The sequence below is a fragment of the Miscanthus floridulus genome, chromosome 19 (assembly GCF_019320115.1).
Source record: "Miscanthus floridulus cultivar M001 chromosome 19, ASM1932011v1, whole genome shotgun sequence".
In the NCBI taxonomy this organism is placed as follows: domain Eukaryota; kingdom Viridiplantae; phylum Streptophyta; class Magnoliopsida; order Poales; family Poaceae; genus Miscanthus; species Miscanthus floridulus.
The window spans coordinates 1,392,405-1,417,383 of record NC_089598.1 but is presented as its reverse complement, the minus strand read 5'-3'; the positions used below and the strand labels follow the sequence as shown (position 1 = coordinate 1,417,383).

Here is a 24,979-nt window from a genome sequence, read left to right as displayed (position 1 = left end):
CAGCTATGATATAATGTTTTTCTCTCACAATAAATCAGTTAACTGTACTTTACAGCCTGACTTTTCAGCGAAGCGAGGTAGTTCACAATTTCAGGATCCGAAGGAACCGACGTTCCCAAGCTTCACTCCTCACCAGATTCCCAGCTTGTCGCTGGGCTGATCTTGGATAACAACCACCGATTGCCTCCTATTTGCACAGAGGAAGGCCTCTGGGAGTTGTACCTGAGAACCCCTCATGATGCAGTGTTTTTTAATGGAAAGCTGTGTACGGTGTTGTTTCCAGTGACAAACTGTTAATATATGAAATTAGTAATAATGGGCTTATGGCCTTGGTGGTATGCCAAAGATCCCAGCCATCCAATGCATAATTGACTCGTGCGATAGTTTTGACGTGCCCAAACCCATGTCCACCATATTTTTGACACGTCCTGGCCTAGCTAGCCGAGGTTCTTGTTCTTCCCGGCGAGAGGTGGACTAGTTGCGGCTTGAGGAGGCCCAGCGTGTCGTGCCTTCGTGGTTTCATCTCTACAGAAGCCAACACGGTAGTTTTTTTTTTACAAAAAAAAAGAAAGATCCCCTTTTTGCCCAAGCGAGTTCCTCTGTACACGGGAGAAGAAACCAAGCCGATCGAGCTTCTGAGCACACATACATGCCTTCCGCGCTATGCATGTCTAGTTGTCTACACCGGCAGTGTTCGGTTCTCTGGCATGCTAATATGACCACTTGTCATGAAGAGCTGAGCTAGCACGAGGTCAAATGGGACTCGAAACATCAGTCGTTTGCAGATTTGACACTGGACCCATATTCATAAACACAGATAAACTCATTTGTCATCCATCCGAGTGCCATCATAATCAAGAGCCAATCTTTCGAGTGTCATTTTTACAATTTTTTCCACGAGGTCAGGGTCAGGTTCAACAATGGCAAACCGCGCCCGGTGACTTCGGAAGCGACACCTAACGCTGTGCTGACACCGAAACGTGTTCGTCCAGTAGGCTCTTGTATTGCTCCCGCGCCTTCTCAATTTCGAGCCGCAGATTCTGTTCCTGTTCGACACAAATAATCACAAGGTCAGGTTCAATTCGTCAGACTCCTCATCACAGGAAGGCAGAGAATTTTACCTTGAGTAGTAGCCCCTTCTCGGCCGTCTCAAAATGCGAGCACCTATAGAGAAAAAAAACACAAAACAAAGAAATGCATTAGACACCACTTTGGCAAAATCACTATAGGATGAAGTTAAACCAAAGCAAGATTAATCGTTAGGCTCACTCTTCATGAAGCATCTGGTTTTCCATCTTCAAGAAGGAAAATTCCCTCAGCTCTCGCTCTTCCATATACTGGCATACCTGTTTCGCCAAGAGATTGAAATCAATATAACATAGAGATCGCATAACAATCAAGGCGACAGTGTGCACCAAAAAGGTAGTACTAGCTTGGATGAACAACAATGCTGTCTGTACTAACTACCAACCTGATCAGTAGCAGAGCTGCTGCCAGCCAAATCTTGCATAGCCTGCCTTTTAATCGCAACCGTCAGAGCAGCATCCTCATTCCTCCTCTTCCTTGTCTCTGCGGAACCAGTGCCGGGCGCCATGGAAGGTGAGCTCGTCTGGTTGATGACTTGCATGGTCTGCATGTTTGGCTGGGACGGAGAGCACCCCATAGGCTCTCCTGGTGCAACAGGCTCTGTTTTGACTGGCGTTGAGTTGAAACCAGGAGGCGCAAAGGCGATTGGAACTGCATTCACATAGTTGCCGTGGGATCCCAAGGGTGGCATCGAAGCAGGTGGACTCCCCTCTGATGGTTCAGCAGTGCCATTCGCTATTTGCAGAGGAGTGGGAGCTGCACTCCGGCGTGGCGTTTTCACGTATCCAATCTTGTGACTCTGAGGTACGTTGGTTGGGCTTTTGGTTGAGCTTTTGACTTTGGTTTTTGTCTCAAAAACAAAAACTAAAAGTCTAATTAAAAGGGTTGTTTTTGGAGGCGGTTTTTTCAGTAGCAGTTGTTTTTTCGTATAACATTTTTAAAAGCTGATTTGACCAAACTTTTGACTTTTGGCTTTTTGCTTTTCGAAATTAGTGGAATAAAAAACTCTTTCATAGTTGTTTCAAGAGAAATAAAGATAGAATGTATATTTTATACTTGTTTAATCAAATGGCTTTCAGCTTTTCTATAGCTTACAGCCCACAACAGCTTTTCCACAGCTCATAGCCCACAACAGCTTTTTTTTACAACCACAGCTCAACCAAACACACCATGGATATCCCTTAAGAAGAATCGAGACATTTACGTGGTGACATCTGAGGCGAAGCAAGAATTGTATTGGTGCTAGTAGATTTGGGAGAAACAGATATCCGGAACCTGGAACTTACCAGTACTCGTTAGTCATGTCTTTCAGACGGTTGATCAGCCTCTGAAACAGCTGCGACTTCTCAAAGTCTTGTTTGTCGTGAGTCGGCTTGATGAAGCCTGCCTCTAGTACTCCGGAGACGCCTCCGCCTTAGTTCCTACACATCTAAAGACTGGTGTCACAAACTACCATATCTATCATGCTGACATCCCTATAGTTCGGAACGTCTCTGAAAGGTATATTCATCGACCTTAGTTGCTCAAGCTCTATCGCTATGTAAGGTGGTGGTGAAATATACTGTTGTGCTTTACTAATTCTACCCCATGAATCATAGGGGGTATCATCAGCTAGCAAATCTATGATTAGTCTACCCTACGCCGACATAGCATGCAAAATCTCAGTTGGTACTGGTAATGGCATACCATGAACAGGTACTAGCATGTCATCAACCGGTGTGGGCATAGCATGTCTACATCCCTAGTCATCATTTGAATCACTGCTAACTACATCATCGATCCTGTCCTCCTCCTCATGCTACTCTTCCCGTTCGAACTCGTTCACATAGAAGTCATTGCTTATATAGCCTACTTGACTTGAATGAAACTGCTCATGTGTCAACTGACCATCCAAATCCATAATACCCATAGTTGGTTCCACATGAACCCCACATTCTTGTTTAGTATCATCATCGAAGGACGGCCCCTCCTGGAGATCATGCATCCTATACCCATTCTCCACAACCACCTCAGCCAAGGCCACATTGGAACCTTGGTTACCCTATTGTAGCGGGACCAGTGAGCATGGTCTCGCAAGGGCATCAGCACGTAGTGTGCCCTAGTCTTTCCACTATCAAACCTCCCCTTCAGTGTATAATCACCACCAAACTTTCCATTTAAACAGCCACAAAGATCGCTGAAGCTAGGAGGTTCATCAAACTATTCCAATTCTTCTTCCATATCCTCAAACATACCATCTTCTCTCCTAACACTTTCTCCGTAGAAAACTCTAACACAACAATCCATCTACAAAGCATTTCAGAAACTTCATCAAGTCATCGAAATCGTCGTGCGTACTAACTAACTTATTACACCTATACTAACTACACCTATACCAACTAACTATACTACTTAATCTAATATTAATACCTATACCAACAATTCTATCTAACTATACTAACTAACTACACTAAACACACTAATATTAATACCTATACTTACTATACTAAGTAACATTACTAACTATACATATCTAGCTAACTGCAAAACTAATTGCAAAACTATATATAACTTATATTTACTAACTTCACTAAATATCTTTGCTAACTAATTATATAAATCTCTATCCAGTCAAACTAAATTTGAATCCTAACCCTAGCAAAAAAATGACAGAGATGCAGAAGAGCATTACCTCGACAAAGATTATGGGTCACCACAATCCACCAATGGAAAGGAGATGGCCGCCGGCGGTAGTGGCCTACTTTTGGAGGGCAGTGGCAATGGCCGGCCAACCGGCGGCAATCCCCCCTTCTAGAGGAGGATGATGGGCAGCGCAGCAATGTCCTTCATGGCTCGAGATAGTGTGGAGAGATGGAGGGGCAGCGACGAGGACGGGCGACGCGCGGCAGTGGTGAGATGGAGGGGCGGCGGCGGTAGTAACAGAGGCAACGACATAGGGGGAGATGGAGATGGAGTGAGGGAGGACGGGCACACGGCGGTGGGCGCAGCGGGAGGCACGGTGTCTGGGGTCATGGCGGACGGGGCACGTCGGGCGCGAGCGCACTGGGCGGGTCACAGCAGGCGTGGTGGCCGAGGGCTCACCGGGCGGGCACGGCGAGCGGGAGTCACGGCGACGTGTTTTCTCGTCTAAGGACGGAGACACTGAGAGAGAGAACAAGGGGTCTGCCATGCCGTGATGCGTGGCGCGATAGCCCCACACCGTGATGCATGGAACGGTAGGCCTATCGCGCCGTGATAGGTGGCGCGTCAGACTTACCACGTCAGCGGTCACCGCAGCTGTTGATTGCCCCCTACCGCACCGCCATGCATGGCGTGAATTAGCCGCGCCGTGCAAACAGGCACGTCCAAAAGTGTTAGTTTTGAAAAAAAACAGTGTTAGTTTTAAAAATAGATTAAGAAAGTATTAAAAAAAATGCCACTTGTGAACTTTGGAGTGTCTATGTCACACCCAATTTTGCATAGCAAAACCAAGTACTCATATATGTGCGCCCAGGATCTCCAAACACACATATATCACAAATTGCAATAGTATCAAAGTAAAGTACTTATTACATCACATATCTCATCATAAAGTAAATAAAAAGTTTGCTCAAAGGCAATATTATTACAATCACAGCGGAATAACTAGCCCAACTGCCACAGGGACTCTAACTGGTGAACGTCTCCCTAGTAGTCCTGGACATCCTCCGGAAACTCTTCATATCCATTATCTGTTACCCATCTAGAATTTTCATTGGATGTAAAGCAAGTGTAAGCTCACCATGCTTAGCAAGTATATCAAAAGGATCTATGAGGCTCAAAAAGGCTTGACACTGTTTGACTGCGGTTCGCAATTTTAGTTAATCAAATTTTAGCATCCTGAATCACTACTTTAATGAACAGTCCCAATTCCCGAGTGGTATTAAAGTATCATCAAGTTTTATCTCAATTCCCAGCCATCCATTATCCACAGTAACCACTAATCTTGAAGGATCTAGACCGCTCGTATCCGTGAGCACGGCTGTTATAACAAGTTAATTATTTCTGCAGAAATTATACATCTTTACCCACCGAGCCGTGATTCCCAATGCCAGGGTTTGCGAGACCCACTACACCTCTTCCCAGGAAGTGTGGCAGAGTTTCACTATGAAACCCTTAGCTAGTTGCACTAACAGGTCATAGCTACAAAGGAATGGCACACGTGGGCATCGCAGCACGGTGCACACCCTAACAGAAAAAGGAAAGATACCCTCTTACCCTTTACTGGAGCTACAAACAAGCTAGTACAATCTAGTTAACAGGTTAAAGTCAGAGCCATGTGACACTCGGGGTTGTACGGTCCCTCCTAGGTTGTCGCTTCAGGATTAAGTCCTTATGGAGAGGCAATAGAGTACTCAATCCCGTACTCCAGCCCCCTATCTATTGCTAAAAAGCTCCATTTTATCACATTGCATATAGCCTTTAATCATATTTAACAATTATTTTATGTTAAGCGCTGCAGCATCTATCCAAAATGCCTACCCAATAATCCCAGGTATCAAGGATATGTGGTACAAGTAATTATCTAGGTAAAGTCCTTAAAGGCATTTCAAATTAAACACATGCATGAATGTAAGTGGTAATAGTTCATAGGTAACAAGGGGCCTTTGGTACACTTGCCTTCCTCAAAGTCGTCCTGAGAGTACTGCTGATCCTGCTGGGGTCCTCAGTCACCTCAAATGGCTCACCCTCTAATCGTGATCCAATCATCAATCAAGCATCATACCAATCATTACATGCATACAAGATAGACTTTCATTAGAATAGTACACGAAACAGTGAAAACATAAGTTGAAAAGCTTACAAATCTATTCTACGCATTGCTACGAACACGTGAGCGAAAGAATCACTCACATTGGACTTATGCATGAAATAAGATGTAATGGCATTTCTGTAAATAAACTGAACCTATTTTTGAATTAAAACAATTAAAAATATAAATTCTCACGGTTATAGGACTGTGGGCATTAAATCTGGAAAGTACAGGGGCTTAACCAAATAAAAATAGAACTGAATAGAAATTCTTTTGAACTGATGAGTACCGCGGGTTGATTCTACAAAAACAAGGGGGGTTTCTGCAAAATGCGCGCGGCTGACCGCGGTTTGACTGCGGCTGCTGACTGGGTGGCCACGTGGCAGCTTCTGGTAGGCACGGTGCACCACGCATGCGTGGGCACGCTGACGTGGGTGCTGACGTAGCTATGTGGATCGAGTCCACAGCCCATGGTGGACCGAACCGATATGGGGTAATCTGGGCCACCCGTCCAGATCTGACGGCGTAGGCATGTACGGGGGCAACGGTAGCCGAGGAAGAAAGACCGGACGGTGGTGCCATGGCCGGCGATGGCTGGGGTTCACTGGTACGGCGTTCCAGGGCGTAAAATCACAAATAGAAGGCACGGGTATGGTCAAGAGCTCATTGGGAGTCGGTTGAGGACGTTCTCGGCGTTCGGGACGGGCTCCAGAGGCTTGGTCGACAATGGTGGAGCTCTAGAGAGAGAGAGAGAGCTTGCGGGTGAGGCTCAATCCGAGGATGGAGTCACCAAATCGATGAGAGGAAGATACCTACGGGCGTGGGAGGTCGCGGTGAAACTCCAGGTGGCGTCGGCGTCGAGCTTTGAGGCACGGGAGATCGAGAGCTACGGCGGCAGTGGTTCTCGGCTGCAAGCAGAGGATGGGAGAGGAGGCGGGGCTTGGCTTGGGGTTTTATAGGCCAGATGGTGAGCGGGATTAGGAAGGGAAGCGGGCGGATTTGGGCGGAAAGGGTCGCTTTCCTTCTGTGGGCGACGACGCGGTGGCTTTCCATACGGGAGCGCCATCACCGGAAGCAAGAAAGGAAAGAAGCAGCGCGAGGAAGAAGGAAGGGCCGGCGCTGACGGTCGGGTCCCGTGGGGCAGTGAGGGAGAGAAGAAAGAGGGCGGCGAGCGCATCGTTGGGGGCCACGGTGCTGGGCTGGGCCGCGCGCTGGCGTGCGTGTGCGCACGGGAGGAGGCCGGTGCGGCAGGCCACCGAGTGGGCTACGTGGTGCGGTTTGTGAGCCGGTGCGGGGAAAAGGGAGAAGGCCGGTGTGGCAGGCTGGGCTGCGTGCGGTGCCGTTGCGGGCCAGTGCAGGGCAGGCTACCGAGTGGGCTTGTGCAAGCAGGCCAGGCACCAGGAAAAAAGAAAAGAGGAAGGAAGGGCGCTGCTGGGCTGCCAGTGGGCCAGCGCGGGAAGGAAAGAAAAATGGGGACTGGGCCGATTCCTGGTGTTGGGCCAAAATGGAAGAAGATGAATTTTTCAAAATCAAATCATTTTCCAAATCTATTTCCTCTATTTTCAGTTTTAAGTCAAATTCAAATGTGATTTGAATTCAACTTCAATTCATCTAACCCTACACTCGTCCAAAACCAATATGCTTCAGCATGAATGCAACAAACAAGTTTCTAAACCTTATAGTTTATTTTATTTATCCAATATTTATTATTTGGCCTAAGTTAAAAATACCTAGAAAATGTATTAAATGATAAGAATTAATTGCTAATTTGTAGTAAGAATTTTGGGTGTTACAAACCTACCCCCCTTAAGAAGAATCTCGTCCTCGAGATTCGGATGGTTCAAAGAGATTGGGATAGTCAGTTCTCAAATCTTCCTCTCTTTCCCAAGTTGCTTCATCCACTAAGTGTCTGTTCCACTGAACCTTGCACATCCTTATTATTTTGCTCCTTGTGATTCTCTCCGTTGTTTTCAAGATTCTCACTGGGTATTCTTTGTATGATAGATCCCCTCGGATATCTAGTTCTTCCAAAAGTAGTTGTTCCTCAGGTACTCTCAAACATTTCTTAAGTTGTGACACATGGAAGACATCATGAACACCTGAGAGCTGCTCCGGTAATTCTAGCTAGTAAGCAACTTCTCCTCTCCTATTGATGATCTTGAATGGTCCCACATACCTGGGTGACAACTTTCCCTTGGTATGAAATCTCTTAACTCCTTTCATAGGTGAAACTTTGAGATAAACAAAGTCACCGATTTCAAACACCAAATCTCTTCTTCTCGTGTTCGCATAGCTTTTTTTACAAGACTGTGCAACCTTCAAGTTTTGCCTTATTGTTTGTACTTGTTTTTCTGCCAGTTGCAAAACATCTGGTCCAAAGACTTGACTTTCCCCCGTTTGATTCCAAAACAATGGGGTTCTGCACTTCCTGCCATACAATGCCTCAAATGGTGCCATCTTGAGACTCTTTTGGTAGCTATTATTATAGGAGAATTCGGCATAAGGTAAACTCTTATCCCAACTTGTCCCATACTGCAGAGCACAAGTTCTTAGCATATCCTCTAAGATCTGATTTGTTATCTTGGTCTGTCCATCTGTCTACGGATGGTAAGCTGAACTAAAGTTCAACTTTGTATCCATGGACTCATGCAATTTCTGCCAAAAATGTGATGTGAACTGTGTACCCCTATTCGAAACAATCTTCTTTGGTACTCCATGTAAACATACAATCCTTTCCATATATAACTCTGCTAACTTTGCACCCAAATAGGTTACCTTGACCAGAATGAAATGTGCCACTTTTGTTAGACGGTCCACAATTACCCAGATAGAGTCAAATCCTCTCTGTGTACGGGGTAATCCAACTATGAAGTCCATTCCAACTTCTTCCCATTTCCACTCGGGTATGTTCATAGGTTGTAGCAAATCTACTGGCCTCTGATGTTCTGCTTTTTCTCTTTGGCACGTGTCACATATAGCCACATGTTCAGCTACATCTCTCTTGAGTCCATATCACTAGTATCTCTCTTTAAGATCAAGATACATTTTAGTACTTCCTAGGTGTATGGAATAGGCTACGTCATGAGCTTCCCTCAAGATAGACTCCCTAACAGATTTCACTTCTGGTACACAAATCCTTTTGCCAAACCATACTGTTCCTTGATCATCCATGTGGAATCCTGGGGCTTTACCAATCACTATACGCTCCGCAATATCCTTGATCCTCTCATCATTCAACCGTCCCTTACGAATCTCTTGTTCTAGAGTGGGTTCTACCTCTAACTCCATGGTGTTGGCCACAATACCCAAATTCAGGTATTTGAACTCCTCACACAACTCTTCAGGTAGTTGAGTTGTATAGGCCATGTTCACATAACTCCTTCTACTCAAGGCATCTGCTACAACATTAGCCTTTCCTGGGTGATAGTGTATATCCAAATCATAATCCTTGATTAACTCTAGCCATCTGTGTTGCCTCAAATTCAGATCTGACTGTGTGAATATGTACTTCAAACTCTTATGGTCCATATAAATCTCACACTTATGACCAATCAAGTAATACCTCCAAATCTTGAGAGCATGCACCACAACTACTAATTCCAGATCATGAGTCAGATAATTTAACTCATGTTTTCTCAGCTGTCTAGATGCATAGGCAACAACTCTGCCTTCTTGCATAAGAACACCACCTAGTTCTTGCCGTGAGGCATCATAATAGATAGAGAAGCTTTTGGTGAGATCAGGTAAGATAAGCACTAGGGCAGAAGTTAGTCTCTTCTTCAACTCCTCAAAATTGTCCTGACATCGCTTAGTCCATACAAATTTGGCATTCTTCTCTAACAAAGTAGTCATGGGCTTGGCTAACTTAGAGAATCCCTCGATGAATCTCCTATAATACCCAGCCATACCTAGAAAACTCTGAATCTCACTAACATACTTAGGTGGCTTCCAACTCAACATATCTCTAACCTTCTTAGGATCTACTGGTACTCCTCCATTAGAGATTATGTGACCAAGGAAAGATACTTCTTTTAGCCAGAACTCATATTTGCTAAACTTGGCATAAAGCTGATGTTCTCTAAGCTTTTGCAACACCAACCTCAAATGTTCTTCATGTTCTTCTTCATTCTTAGAGTACACTAATATGTCATCAATGAACACGACGACAAACTTGTCAAGGTACTCCATGAACACTTTGTTCATCAGATATATGAAGTAAGCAGACACATTTGTCAGACCAAAAGACATGACTGTGAACTCATACAGTCCATATCGGGTCACAAAAGCAGTCTTAAGGATGTCAGTATGTCTTATCCTCAACTGATGGTATCTAGATCGAAGGTCGATCTTGGAAAACACACAAACCCCTTTCAACTGGTCAAATAGGTCATCAATTCTAGGTAGTGGGTACTTGTTCCTAATTGTGACCTCATTAAGTGACCTGTAATCTATGCACATCCTTTGTGTACCATCCTTCTTTTCTACAAACAGTATTGGTGCACCCCAAGGTGAAGAACTAGGTTGAACATAACCCTTATCTAACAATTTCTTTAATTGTTTCTTAAGTTCTGCTAATTCATTCACTCCCATTCTATAGGGTCTCTTAGCTATGGGTGCAGTTCCAGGTAAAAGTTTAATTATAAACTCGATGTCTCAGTCAGGTGGCATACCTGGCAATTTTTCAGGGAAGACATCTAGGTACTCATTTACTATCCTTATATCTTCTAAGCTTGTGCCCTCCAACTGATTAACCCGACAGATTTCTATAGCTGACTGAGTTGCCACATACACAACTTCCTCTCCAGATGAAGTGGTAAGATTCATAGAACTATTGCCACAATTAATAACTGCTTTCTGCAACCTTAACCAATCCATACCCAGGATGACGTCAATACCGGTGGAGTTTATGACTACAAGATTTGCTTGAAATTCTACCCCCCTTATGCTGAGACTAGTAGCTAAGCATATCTACTTTGCTTTCATTACCCCTCTAGGTGAGCTTACTAACATGTGTTTCTTCATAACACTTACTGGAATACCATGCTTCTTTATGAATGTATATGCTATGAAGGAATGCAAAGCACCAGAATCAAAAAGTACTGTAGCTGAGTTTGAGTTGACCAGAAATGTACCAATCACCACATCCGGTGACTCCTAAGCTGTTTCAGCAGTCACGTGGTTCACCTTTCCCCAAACATAATTCTCCTATGAGTTAGCCGTCTTCTTCGGGCATCTGTTGGAGTAATGTCCCGGCTCTCCACAATTGAAGCATTTATTGTCATTAACTGCATTTGGCGCTTTTGATGCGCCATTCCTCTATGGAGCATTGGGGGCATTATTCCTCACCGATACATTGTTGGGCTATTGCTGGCGCTGAGCTGGTGCTTTGTACTACTGCTGTTGCTGCTGTGCACACTAGGGTTGCTGGATGCGGTTGGGACCTGTCTGACCTTGATAGCGCTGCTGAGGTTGAGCTTGTTGAGGGTTGGCACGGAAGTGAGAGTTGCTCCTGGATTGTTGTCCCTAAAACTTCCTCCTTTTGTCCTCCATCTGACGGCGCTTGTTCTCAATCACTAAGGCCTTGTCCACCAGATGTGCCGGGACACGCTTGCCCAATGTGAACCTGATCCTCTTGGTGGGCATCAGGATGGTCCTCTTGCGCGGGGTCTTCTTGGTACGGTCCATCTATAAGAATGAAAAGGTTGAGTATTAGAACAAAATAATTTTTGGCAACAGATAAAGAGCAGAATATAAGCAAAAATTTTATAGCAAATTAAAGGTAGTAAAATAAAGATAATGTGAGCCTAGAAACGTCCATTTCTAACTAGGTTGTTCGTCCTACAGTCAGTTATAGCTCCGATACCAATTTGTCGCACCCAATTTTGCATAGCAAAACCAAGTACTCATATATGTGCGCCCAAGATGTCCAAACACACACATATATCACAAATTGCAATAGTATCAAAGTAAAGTACTTATTACATCGTATATCTCATCATAAAGTAAATACAAAGTTTGCTCAAAGGCAATATTATTACAATTACAGCGGAATAACTAGCCCAACTGCCACAGGGACTCCAACTGGTGAACGTCTCCCTAGTAGTCCTAGACATCCTCCAGAAACTCTTCATATCCATTATCTGTTACCCATCCAAGATTTTCATTGGATGTAAAGCAAGTGTAAGCTCACCATGCTTAGCAAGTATATCAAAGGGATCTATGAGGCTCAAAAAGGCTTGACACTGTTTGACTATGGTTCGCAATTTTAGTTAATCAAATTTTAGCATCCTGAATCACTACTTTAATGAACAGTCCCAATTCCCGAGTGGTATTAAAGTATCATCAAGTTTTATCTCAATTCCTAGCCATCCATTATCCACAGTAACCACTAATCTCGAAGGATCCAGACCGCTCGTATCTGTGAGCACGGCTGTTATAACAGATTAATTATTTCTATGGAAATTGTACATCTTTACCCACCGAGCCATGATTCCCAATGCCGGGGTTCACGAGACCCACTACACCTCTTCCTAGAAAGTGTGGTAGAGTTTCACTATGAAACCCTTAGCTAGTTGCACTAATAGGTCGTAGCTACAAAGGAATGGCACGCGTGGGCATCGCAGCACGGTGCACACCCTAACAGAAAAAGGAAAGATACCCTCTTACCCCTTATTGGAGCTACAGACGAGCTAGTACAATCTAGTTAACAGGTTAAAGTTAGAGCCATGTGACACTCGGGGTTGTACGGTCCCTCCTGAGTTGCCGCTTCAGGATTAAGTCCTTATGGAGAGGCACTAGAGTACTCAACCCCATATTCCAGACCCCTATCTGTTGCTAAAAAGCTCCATTTTATCACATTGCATATAGCCTTTAATCATGTTTAACAATTAGTTCATGTTAAGCGCTACAGCATCTATCCAAAATGCCTACCCAATAATCCCATGTATCAAGGATATGTGGTACAAGTAATCATCTAGGTAAAGTCCTTAAAGGCATTTCAAATTAAACACATGCATGAATGTAAGTGGTAATAGTTCATAGGTAACAAGGGGCCTTTGGTACACTTGCCTTCCTCAAAGTCATCCTGAGAGTACTGCTGATCCTGCTGGGGGTCCTCAATCACCTCAAATGGCTCACCCTCTAATCGTGATCAAATCATCAATTAAGCATCATACCAATCATTACATGCATACAAGATAGACTTCCATTAGAATAGTACACCAAATAGTGAAAACACAAGTTGATAAGCTTACAAATCTATTCTACACATCGCTACGAACACGTGAGCGAAAGAATCACTCAAATCGAACTTAAAACGCGAAAGTTATGCATGAAATAAGATGTAATGGCATTTCTGTAAATAAATTGAACCTATTTTTGAATTAAAACAATTAAAAATATAAATTCTCACGGTTATAGGACTGCGGGCATTAAATCTGGAAAGTACAGGGGCTTAACCGAATAAAAACAGGACTGAATAGAAATTCTTTTGAACTGTTGAGTACCGCGGATTGATTCTATGAAAATATGGGGGGTTTCTGCAAAATGCGCACGGCTGACCGCGGTTTGACTGTGGCTGCTGACTGGGTGGCCACGTGGTGGCTTTTGGTAGGCGTGGTGCACCGCGCATGCGTGGGCGCGCTGACGTGGGTGCTGACGCAGCTATGTGGATCGAGTCCACAGCCCATGGTGGACCGAACCGGTACGGGGTAATCTGGGCCGCCCATCCAGATCTGACGACGCAGGCGTGTACAGGGGCAGCGGTCACCGGGGAGAAAGGCCCAACGGCGGTGCCATGGCTGGCGACAGCTGGGGTTCGCCGGTACGGCGTTCCAGGGCGTAAAATCGTGAATAGAAGGCACGGGTATGGTCAGGAGCTCACCGGGAGTCGGTTGAGGACGTTCTGGGCGTTCGGGACGGGCTCCAGAGGCTTGGTCGACTGCGGCGGAGTTCTAGAGAGAGAGAGAGCTTGCGGGTGAGGCTCAATCCGAGCATGGAGTCACCAAATCGACGAGAGGAAGATACCTACGGGCGTGGGAGGTCGCGGCAAAACTCCAAGTGGCGTCGGCGTCGAGCTTTGAGGCGCGAGAGATCGAGAGCTACGGCGGCGGCGGTTCTTGGCTGCGAGCAGAGGATGGGAGAGGAGGTGGGGCTCGGCTTGGGGTTTTATAGGCTGGATGGTTGTGGCAGAACCGCCTAATTTAATGCCTCACAGTAGTGCTTGTCTTCCATTAGACACTAAGCACTCGAGGGAGAACACTAAATTACTCGGTTTCGTCGGGCACACCCTAGGCGAGAACCAAAAAATCCACATTTTTGCCATCAGGATCACAAATGAGAGAAATAAGCTTACGTCATTCGTAACCATTTCTTACATCACTTTTAATACAACATCAGAGTATAATATTTATTAATATAACCGCGAGATGAAATCATATTATCAGAGTTATAAACAATTTAACTGAACAGCGGAATAGAAACATGTGAATAGAGTTACAGTGGAAATAAACATCTATTAATGACATGATGAAGTATTGATATATAGACTACGACAACAGATTATGAAACTTCCATTTATAAAAGTATTTGGTGAGAATTATAAATAACCACTACGATCGCAGCGTAAAGGAATCCTCGCTGAGCCCACCAGGAGGAATTCACACACAAGAGTCAGCTTTAGCATCGACCTATCACCTGCAACAGGGGGAATAAAACCCTGAGTACTCAATTGTACTCAGCAAGACTTACCCGACAGGAGAAAAGAAAAGACTCCAAGGATATGCAAGGCTATCTAGCTTGTGGATTGCATTTGTAGGAAGCATTACTAAGCGTGCGTTCTTATATTCGATTTTTATTAATTGCCGCATTGGTTCATTAACTAACCATGCTATGTAAGCACATGTGCTACTTTCAAGCAGGTGGTAAGCAATCAGATTTCCTTTTTCCATCTTTCATCTTTCATCTTTCAGTTCTTACTACGATGCTAAACCGTAGATAAGCCATACCAGATCGCCCGACGATTCGTGAATCAATGCCCCCAGCTGGGCACCCTGAAAACACATGCCCCGCTTGTACCCCAGGCACAACCAGGACCAACCCATCACTCTCCTGTCCTAGGTGTCTAGGTCCCTATCTAAACTGGGACTCCAAGCCTCCGCCCCTAACTCCTGGACTAAGTGCGGTGCAAGGACCTCCTCCACCAAAAAGAAACCCTGACAGTCGGTCTGGAAAGAGCTGGATCCGTGATAAGAGAGCAACAAGTCTTCTAAGCGCCCATACACAAGTATGTGCTCGGGATAATAAGTTTGTGACCTGCCTAGAGTCTCGTGCAACGAACGGTCCTTAACCGACCAGACAGGGAAAGCGGTGTAACCAAGCCATGCCCCGCATCCACGGCGACACAACCTCTTATACCCACCAATACCCAAACCATATCCCTGCCCGGTCATCAGTTTACCTTTCCGACATTTATATTTTTCCAAGTGATAATAATACAGTAATACATTTCCTATCTCTCGCGAGTGACAGGCAATCACTCGACTTCTACCAGAGTCCTGTAGCATAGCATTCTACACGATCCTGTCATACTAGTGAGACTCATAGGATAAAGATATATATGCAAGTGGGTTTTGTTCAACTCCTTTAAACTTAATGCACAAATATAATTTAAACTACAGAAAAGTAGGGGTTATGCACCGGGGCTTGCCTGGGTAAGATATATTTAAAAGTTAGTATCTGCATCTTCAGATCATCCACATCATCTGAATAACAAGCCCATTGCATCATCTCCTGGAGAGAATACCATTACACCATCTTCGGATTCTCAATCATCCTTCAATTGATTCGTTGATCCATCATCGTACCTATATGATATGCATTGATGCAAATGCATAGATGTAAATAATTAACGACAGCCGAATTGCTTAGAAACACGATCACGCCTCATAAGCTAACGAACTCGCTCTAACAACGTATGTACTTAGGCTACATATCCATGTTGTCGGATAAGACGCTAATTCCCAACAATCATTTTAGTTAGATAAACCCAAGTTGTTTCTTTATTCTATTTTATCAATTTAACCTTTATTCGTAATAAGACATCATTATCTATTTAGCAAACTAATTATTCTGGAGCTACAAAAATTACAGTGAGTACCTAATATGGCTAGGAGTCTACTGTAAAAATTTCAGATTCAACACTATTACCATTTTATCACAACAATTCCTAAAAGTTCTCCTTTTAACAATATTAAGCATTTTAAATAATTAGAGCAACCCTAAAACATACTGAATCTATGTGAACAAAATACACTACTAGGTAGATCATGATTTTAGAAACTCAACAAAATTGGTTTCATTATTTTTGGACACCTACGTAATTTTATTTAGATTTTACAAGTTTTATTCCGAAACTAAATTAGCTAAATGTTTTAAAAAACTAAAGGGCCAGCGGCCACCTATTCGGCCCAGCGGTGGGCGCGGCCTCCGCGAGGCCCACGGCGGCGAGCCGGTTCGGCCTGCAGGCGCACAGCGCGCGCGCGGCCCAGCGACGCAAGCGGCCCATGCGCGGCCTGCCCATATCGATCTGGCAAAGATGCAAAAAGGACCCTGCACTATTCGCTAATCAACCCGAGGTCCAAAGCACTATTTATATGAGTTTCGTAATTTACACCTAGACCCTCGGACAATCTCGTATTTGTATTCCTACGTCCTCACCTTCTCACCTTCACAAGAACAGAGCACTGCCAGGGAATCCGACTGGCGGCCAAATCCGGCCATGAGGCCATTAACAGCGATGAGGAGGCGGCATCGTGGCATGACCGCTGCTGGGCACACCCACAGGTGGGCACAGCTCGGCTGGAGATAGAGCGTGGAGCTCTGGCCACGTGCGTCGGCTCTCGTGACTGGGCGGCTGCATGGTGAGGGCACGCCGATGGCGTGGTGGTGACGTGGGACGACGCTGGATGGCCACTATGGTGGCGAGGCCACGGCGAGGACGGCAGACAGCGTAGCCACGGTGGCCACACGGCGGCACGGCGAGGAAGAGGAGGGGACGCCGACGACCGCGGCATGCCACAGCGGGGCTGAGAGAGAGCGAGGCGAAGCTGCGCATGGCCAAGACGCGTGCTGCGGTCAGCGGACCAGCGCGGGCCGGGAGCTCGCTCGCGGGGAAGGAAGAAGGAGGGGCGGCGCATGAGGAGGAGCTGAGCGGACGCTGGGGTGCCGAGCGGTGTGGTACGACCGGCGCGGGAGTGAGGCGCGGCTGCGCCAGTGCGCAGAGCGCGCGCACGCGAGGAGCAGCGATGCGGCCGAGAGGATTCGTGCGCGGCCGCGACGAAAAATGGGAAGGGCGACGGACGGCCGTGGTGCGGGTTCGGGGTGGTGGCTGCGGGAGTGCCGGGCAGCAGCGGCACCGGAGGGGCACGATGACCGACGATGGTGACTCGGGCGTGCTGTGGAAATCGGATGACGGAGACGCGGGCGGGGCACGGCAGCCAGCACCGTGCGACGTAGGGAGGAAAAGGAGGACCGACGCTGTGGCCACGGCAGGCCCAGGCACGCTTGCGAGAGGGAAAAAACCGGCGTGAAGGTGGAGCGGCGCTGTAGCACACGGGCGGACGGAAGGGAAAGCAAGGGAGGCGGCGGAGCCGAGTGCGGTGGAAGGCACGGCGACTGCGGACGCCGCCCAGACGGATGCTCGGCTCAGAAAAAGCAACGGAGACGGAGGCAGAGCAGACAGAAAAGAGTCGAGAGGATTCGGCCCTCACTTGAATGCGAACCCAGGGCAGCATAGAGATAAGCCAATACAGACAAAGTAGGCAAGGACGGTGCAGCGTGAAACTCGGCCGGCTTAGAGCGCCACGGCGGCAGCGGACCACGACGTACGCGACAAGATGAGCTACGTTGCTTTGATCTGTGGTAAAGACTCTGCGCTGCTTATCTGGTAGAAGGAAAAAGGGAGCCAGACAAGAGGTAGACAGAGGCAGCAGAGTGATGCGACGACACAGGCAGTCGGATGGAAGCAGTGCATAAAACTATTTTAGAGAAATTGAAACTTAAATATATATATATATTTGTTTAGAAGGAGATGGTACATATATTTGCTGTGACACTCACGTACTACACGTAGTGCTGCAGATGTGCCTGTCGGTGCACAGTGCAGCTAGGCGCTAGCTGTGCATGTCTTATCATGCCTGGCGGGAAGGACAGGGCACCTAGTGAAGTTGGCTTTCCCCCTCATATATATATATATATATATATATATATATATGAGTGAACAAACAAATGAACTCATCAAAGCGGGTGCGTGCAGACCTGAGACGACTCAACTTGGCGGGACGCGAAGGCAGACATTGACGCTGCGACAAAGACAATAACGCGACGAGACAACGGAGGCAGACTATGGTACAGCTCCGTTGACGATATCTAGCAAACCCGCGTACACGGCGACGTGGTCCGGCAACGCGACGCGGATGTGAACAGCGAATTATTTATAAAAATTGTTTTTCACGCTTAATCACATAAACAAGCCATTCGCCCTTTTATTTGCTATCCGACATACATACGCCAATTTTTTTTAAATCCGAGAACAATCGTTTTAGAAATTTTCTTAGGCCTAAATCTCGGCGCTAAATGAGCTCGTAACACCAGAGGTGTTACAATGGTGAGCGGGATTAGGAAGGGAAGCGGGCGGATTCGGGCGGAAGGGGTTGCTTTCCTTCTGTGGGCGACGGCACGGTGGCTTTCCATATGGGAGCGCCATCACCGGAAGCAAGAAAGGAAAGAAGCAGCGCGAGGAAGAAGGAAGGGTCGGCGCTGACGGGCGGGTCCTGCGGGGCAGTGAGGGAGAGAAGAAAGAGAGTGGTGAGCGCAGCGTTGAGGGCCGCGGTGCTGGGCTGGGCCGCGTGCTGGCGTGCGTGTGCGTGAGGGAGGAGGCCGGTGCGGCAGGCCGCCGAGTGGGCTATGCGGTGCGGTTTGCGAGCCGGTGTGGGGAAAAGGGAGAAGGCCGGTGCGGTAGGCTGGGCCGCGTGCGGTGCCATTGCGGGCCAGTGCGGGGCAGGCTGCCGAGTGGGCTTGTGCAAGCAAGCCAGGCGCCGGGAAAAAGAAAAGAGGAAGGAAGGGTGCTGCTGGGCAGCCAGTGGGCCAGCGTGGGAAGGAAAGAAAAATGGGGACTGGGCTGGTTCCTGGTGTTGGGCCAAAATGGAAGAAGATGATTTTTTCAAAATCAAATCATTTTCCAAATCTATTTCCTCTATTTTTAGTTTTAAGTCAAATTCAAATGTGATTTGAATTCAACTTCAATTCATCTAACCCTACACTCGTCCAAAACCAATATGCTTCAGCATGAATGCAACAAACAAGTTTCTAAACCTTATAGTTTATTTTATTTATCCAATATTTATTATTTGGCCTAAGTTAAAAATACCTAGAAAATGTATTAAAGGATAAGAATTAATTGCTAATTTGTAGTAAGAATTTTGGGTGTTACAATCTACCACATTATCTTGGGTAATTGACTATTGGAACAGCATGGATTCAAATCCCCTTGTATCAATTAATTTAGAAACTTGGGTTTTCATTTGATTTTTGAAAATAAAAACATAGCTTAACTCCTCAAATGATTCTCTCAAATGGCTCATATATGTGTTTGGTTCCTCACCAAGGCATATCATAGTGTTGCCTTCTTTCTTTCCTACTTCTAAAAAGCATATGTGGATCTTTGGGTGGGGAAAAATACGAAGGCACACTTACTCTGCATATTTTGCTGAGTCAAAGCTCAGATCCAAGGAGAAAGATGTCATACCCTTAGATTAAGAAGTGCATGTGTGTGGATAAATATTTCTAAATCTATTCTATACTCCTTTTGTGTGAGTGATCTCTCTTAGCCTTTTATTTTGAGACATGGCTATTATTTTATTTTTTTCTTCTTTGTATGAGCGCCATGACCGGCAAACGATGCCTGCACATGGCGCCAGTGACGGACAGGGCCACGATGAGAAGCGTCCCTGTTGACGTCTACAGGGTCGGCGGGACCCGCATAGAGGAGAAGAAGGACCAGGCGATCCTGAAGGACTTCTTCCTCTCGTTCTCTTCTCTTCCTCCACTATAACCCGTGCTTTCCATTAGCCTATAAAAGGGAAAGCAGGGCGTCCCATAAGGGGCATCGCAACACATCGCATCAATTCAAACTCAAACCCATCGAGCATCGAACCAATCAGAACACATAAGCCCATAGCCAGGAACCGACCGAGCTTTCGGCACACGTTCGCTCCTCTCATTAGAGACTTGGGACGCGTCCCTCTCTCGACCGTTTGTAACCCCTACTATGAACTTTCAGTGCTAGTAACACGAGCAATATCAACGAACTGGACGTAGGGACATTCTGCCCGAACTAGTATAAACCTCGTGTCCTCTTAGCACACCATCCGAGCCAGACGCACAATATTAGAAATTTACTAGTCAGTGGCAACTTGAAACATTGACAATTCTAACGTGCGCAGGGTTATCCGTCTTTATCAGGACCCTCTACTAGAGCATCCGTTATGAGAACGGACAACGACCCCGCAAACAACTATGAATAAAGCTTAACTAATCAAAAGACTTTATACCATAAGAAACCCGATCACTTACTTAGCGAATATTCCGTCGAGGTACAAGTGCTCGCCGAGGTACAAGTTCGGGGTGACACCGACAAGTCTGGCTCTTCCCCGTACTCTCCCTCACATCTCTCCTAAACTAAGTCCACTAGCTAGCTAGGGCCTAGACCCTTTGGAATGATGCTCTTGTGGTGTAGCTCTTGCCTTGGTGTGTTGTTGTTCAAATGAGGAGGGAGCCTCCTTTTATAGGTAGGGAGGAGGGGTGTCTTTGAAAATGTTTCATCTCCATATGGAACCACCAAACCGACCTCCAAGTACATTGAACCTAGGTGACACCACCATACCGACGTTGGGCAAGGCGGCAAGCATCAACAGACCAAGTCTTGGGCCAAACAGGGCCAGTGGGGGTGCGGCCGCACCACCATGGTCAGCTCCTATTTGGCCCATCTTCGTCGGGCTGCCTCCTGTGATCTCCTAGACTTGGGCCATGGTGGTGTTCTGTGAAGATGACGTGATTTGATGTGGGTTTATCCTTATTCTCCTCTCTTTTGGGCCCTGTTTTCCTTGGTTATGGGCCTTGTCCCTTGGGTTCATGTCAGGTATATATTTTGCTAAGTTTTTTATATACTTTAGGCTCATTTTATGTCCAATCCCGACATGTCCTCCTGTAAATGTATAATCATCAAAACTTGTGAAACTTGTTAGTTGTAAGCTCTAATTCTACGTTTGATGTTCATTTGGATGGATTTTATATCAATGTTGGAGGTTAGAAGTGTGAGTTAAGGACCGTCAACAGTCGCCTAGGTTTGTGCCGAGACATAGGCGAGCATGGCGAGCGCAGAGTCAATCTAGTGAGTCAGGACTCAATTTCGTTCCCATAATCTTGTGGAAATCAATTTCCGTATTTCGTTAGAGGTTTCACGGCAAGGAGGGAATCGATCGAGAGATGGGGTGGGTGATGGTTCTGCCTAGTTGGACGATTCTGCTGGGAACTTTTTAGGTGTAGAGAAGAGATAGGGATCCATCTAATAGTATTTATTATTCAGTATATAGATATGCAACACGATATATATATTGTCAGATTTAATTGGACTTAGTCCGACCTTAGTGCAATTAAATTCTAAGGCCGTGATTAATCTTGTACGAGGATATCTATTTTGATATTAAAAAAGGTCAAAGTTTTACGCGTTAACTGACGACTTACATGTTTTACAATTCCAAACTAGAAAAGAGGAGAGGGGACAACCGCTTATAATAATGTTGCTTATATGTCGTCCGGACGGACAGACCCTGTATAAGTCGCCCGCTTGCTTTGCACCTCGTCCGAGTTGTCTGCTTGCTCAGCGCGATGCGTGCCTTTGCTCTGGCTGCGCCGCCCCCGCTCGCACCGTGCGGCCCCACCGCCCGCCTGCGCCGCGTGCCTCCGCCTAGACTCACGCTTCCTATCATGGCTGCGCTACATCCACCTGCCCTTGCCCCTGCTAAGGTCCGTGCCATCGACGAGCTCCACTCTGGCGACATCCACGCCACTCCATAGCATTGAGCTCCGCGCCGGCGTTGGCTCCGCGTCGATGAGCCTCCATTCGCCTAAGCAGCAAGCAGATGCTACGCTGAAAACGCATGTTGTAATAGTATGTTTCAAGTGTTTTAGATGTTTCAGAGGTATGTCGTAAGTGTTGTATATTGATGTTGCAAAAGTAGATCGAGATGTTGCATATGTTGTAATAGCTATACACGTATGTTTCAAGTGTATGTTCCCAATATTTTATCTATTCTAGACAAATGTTGCAAGTGTTTTATCTGGACGTTGTAAAAGTAGATCTGGATGTTGCATATAAATACATGTTGCAAGCATATGTTTTAAGTGTTTTCAGATGTTTTATAGGTATGTTTGCGTGTGTTTCATTTAGATGTTGTATATGTTTGCAATGGTTTTTAAATATTTTTCAGGCATTTTCGCAAGTGTTTCAGACGCTTGTTTTTTAAGTATTTCATTTGTCTTCTTTTGTATGTTGCAACTTCTGAATATTTCAAAAGTAGATCGGGTGTTCCACGTGGGATGCGCGTGGGAAGTGGCTGGTGGTGCGGACGACATTCGGGGCGGCGCGGGCCCACTGCTGGTGCGTACCTTCGCGAGCCCAACGCGCTATGCGCTTGTTTGCTCCCTCAGCGCGGCACCGTCCGGGCGCTAGCAAGTCCGAATTTTCCATGTGTATAGCTGAAAAAATAAAATTTGAAACATAGAAAAATATTAGTTCGAGATTGATTATTTTTTTAGAAATTTACTTAAACCTAATAACTAATACGCTTTGACTCTTTTTGACCACGGTCCACGACAAGCCTCTTTCAGATCTGGTCCTTCTGGATTTATTTTTTTTGACAACAGGTCCTTCTGGATTTGTCTCCCGTCCTCCCCAGTGCAGTCCACTACCGCACCTTGCTTCTCCCCCAACGCTCGTGTCGAACTCCCTCCTCCGGCTGCTCCTCCTTCTGGCCACCAGCTACCGTATCTCCAGCACCCCATCAGCATCCCTCAACCATCTCAGGCTGTTGCAATGGTGGATCCGTAGCTGCCTCCTCCTTCCCAGCCTCGGAGAACTCCAGGCCGCAGTCCTGCCGGCGTCGGAGTCGGCTCCACCACCTCTCCTCTCCGAGACTCCGACCGCCCATTTGGCCACCTCGAGTAAGTGGCAAGTCCTTGTTGATCCTTTCTCCGTATTCTCATGTTTAGGGCCGTAATCAGCGGCGGATCTACCTTTTGGGCCAACACTAGGTTTTCAGTTGTTCTATCTAAACTTGGCAACGGAAGATATCTAAGGAAATAATGCAAAAATATTTTTAATGTTGAGTACCAGTACTGAGATCTAGTGCATAACTGCATATGAAGTACTTATAGTTTCTGAATCATTGTCTTGAAGAAATTGCACGACTTGTCCTGAATAGTAATATATTTGACTTCACAATTGTTTTTATTCATGCTCTTGTATCTTGAGGGTATGCCCCTGGTATAAAAAATACAAAATGCCATCTGGCTTTTGCATCTAAAAGTGGAATACCTTGCAACATTGCTATCGTGAGAACATTAGGTCGTTGCAAATGTGATTGTATTTTCCTCGCAATTTGTTGTAGTCCTGCTTCTACTTGATTCTGGTTGTCGTTGGAGAAGATAGTGGGTTCTACTTTAGCAGTTTAGCTTGGCACCATGAGTTCTAAACAAACCTAAGTGTAGTTGCAGTACCTTATTTGTTACCAAACAAATGGATATGATTGTTTCCTGCTAACTGGGCAACTGATGCTCCCGTTAGAGACTGCAATGATCAAGCATAAGTAGCTGTGTACAGCAAGTTAACTTTGTTTCTGGTATAATGGTTTGCTGATCATCTTCATATTTTTGATTGTACTGCTAAATTATTTAGTGTTACTTGCAACCATTTGCTATGTTAAACTCTGAACCCTATGAATTCGCTTGCAGAACTTGATGATGGCAGCTGCAGAGTCTTTATCTTGGTCAGACCTCCCTCCAGAGCTCCTGGGCCTTGTCCTTAGGCGCCTCCCCTCCCTAGCTGATCGTGTTCGACTGAGAGCAGTCTGTCACCCATGGCGCTCCAATGCTAGACTGCAGTCCCTACCCCCTCCACTCCCATGGCTCACGCTCCTTGATGGGACCTTTCTGAGCATCCCAGATGGTGAAATTATCCGAATGGCTGTACCAGATGATGCGCGCTGCTATGGTTCCATTGACAACTGGCTCTTCCTAATGCAAATAGATGGAGGGTACTCATTGATGAATCCTTTCTCAAAAGCAACACTGGACCTTCCTAAGCTAGCCACTGTTTGGCGTGAAGACTGGTTCAATGACTACCCCCGACGTAATCCTCTATTTTATAAGGTGGTGGTTCCCTCACGCCTAGACACCTCACCAGAATCCCTTGTTGCTGTGCTGATCTTGGATGATGGTAATGGCAGTAGAGTTTGTATTTGCCAGCCACCAGTTGCTACCGACATGTCCACAGGTGGGAGCATGGAACCATCCAGGTACCTGCATGATGTTGTGTTCTTCAATGGAAAGCTGTATGGAGTTGCTTTTCGTGACAGCTTCTTTTGTTTGAGATTGGTTATGACCTTGGCAATAAACCTAAGATCTCATCCACAGAACGCATAATCAGCCCAATGGAGCATTTACGGGACTTGCCCCACTCCTTATCCAGAGAAAAGACGTATACGATAAGGGAATATGTAGTTGAATGTTGTGATAGGCTGTTGAGGGTTACTCGATTTATTCACAATGATTGTTCCTCTTCCAGAAGTCTTTTCTTCGAACATGATCGCACTGTTGGATTTACTATCTTTGAGGCAGATTTGAGCACCAATCCTGGTCAATGGAGACGAGTCAATAAGTTGGGTGGCCATGCACTTTTTGTTGGCCGGCATTGCTCTAAGTCTCTTGCTGTTGATGAGTACAATGGTATTCAAGAGGATTGCATATATTTCATGTGTGACTATCCTTGGCCAGATTACCCCGGAG

The 24,979-nt window shown here is 46.0% G+C and overlaps 1 protein-coding gene across 1 annotated transcript; it reads left to right on the top strand.

The window, feature by feature from the left end:
- The first annotated feature begins 22,891 nt into the window (after positions 1–22,891).
- Positions 22,892–24,759, top strand: LOC136529711 (uncharacterized). The gene is made up of 2 exons (XM_066522784.1): positions 22,892–23,137; positions 23,927–24,759. The coding sequence occupies exon 2, from the start codon at positions 23,933–23,935 to the stop codon at positions 24,614–24,616; it is 684 nt and encodes a 227-aa protein (XP_066378881.1). The 5' UTR covers positions 22,892–23,137; positions 23,927–23,932; the 3' UTR covers positions 24,617–24,759.
- Positions 24,760–24,979: the final 220 nt, after the last annotated feature.

Excerpts from the sequence above, each read along its gene's own strand:
- LOC136529711 (XM_066522784.1), top strand. The coding sequence starts at position 23,933 with ATGATGGCAGCTGCAGAGTCTTTATCTTGGTCAGACCTCCCTCCAGAG.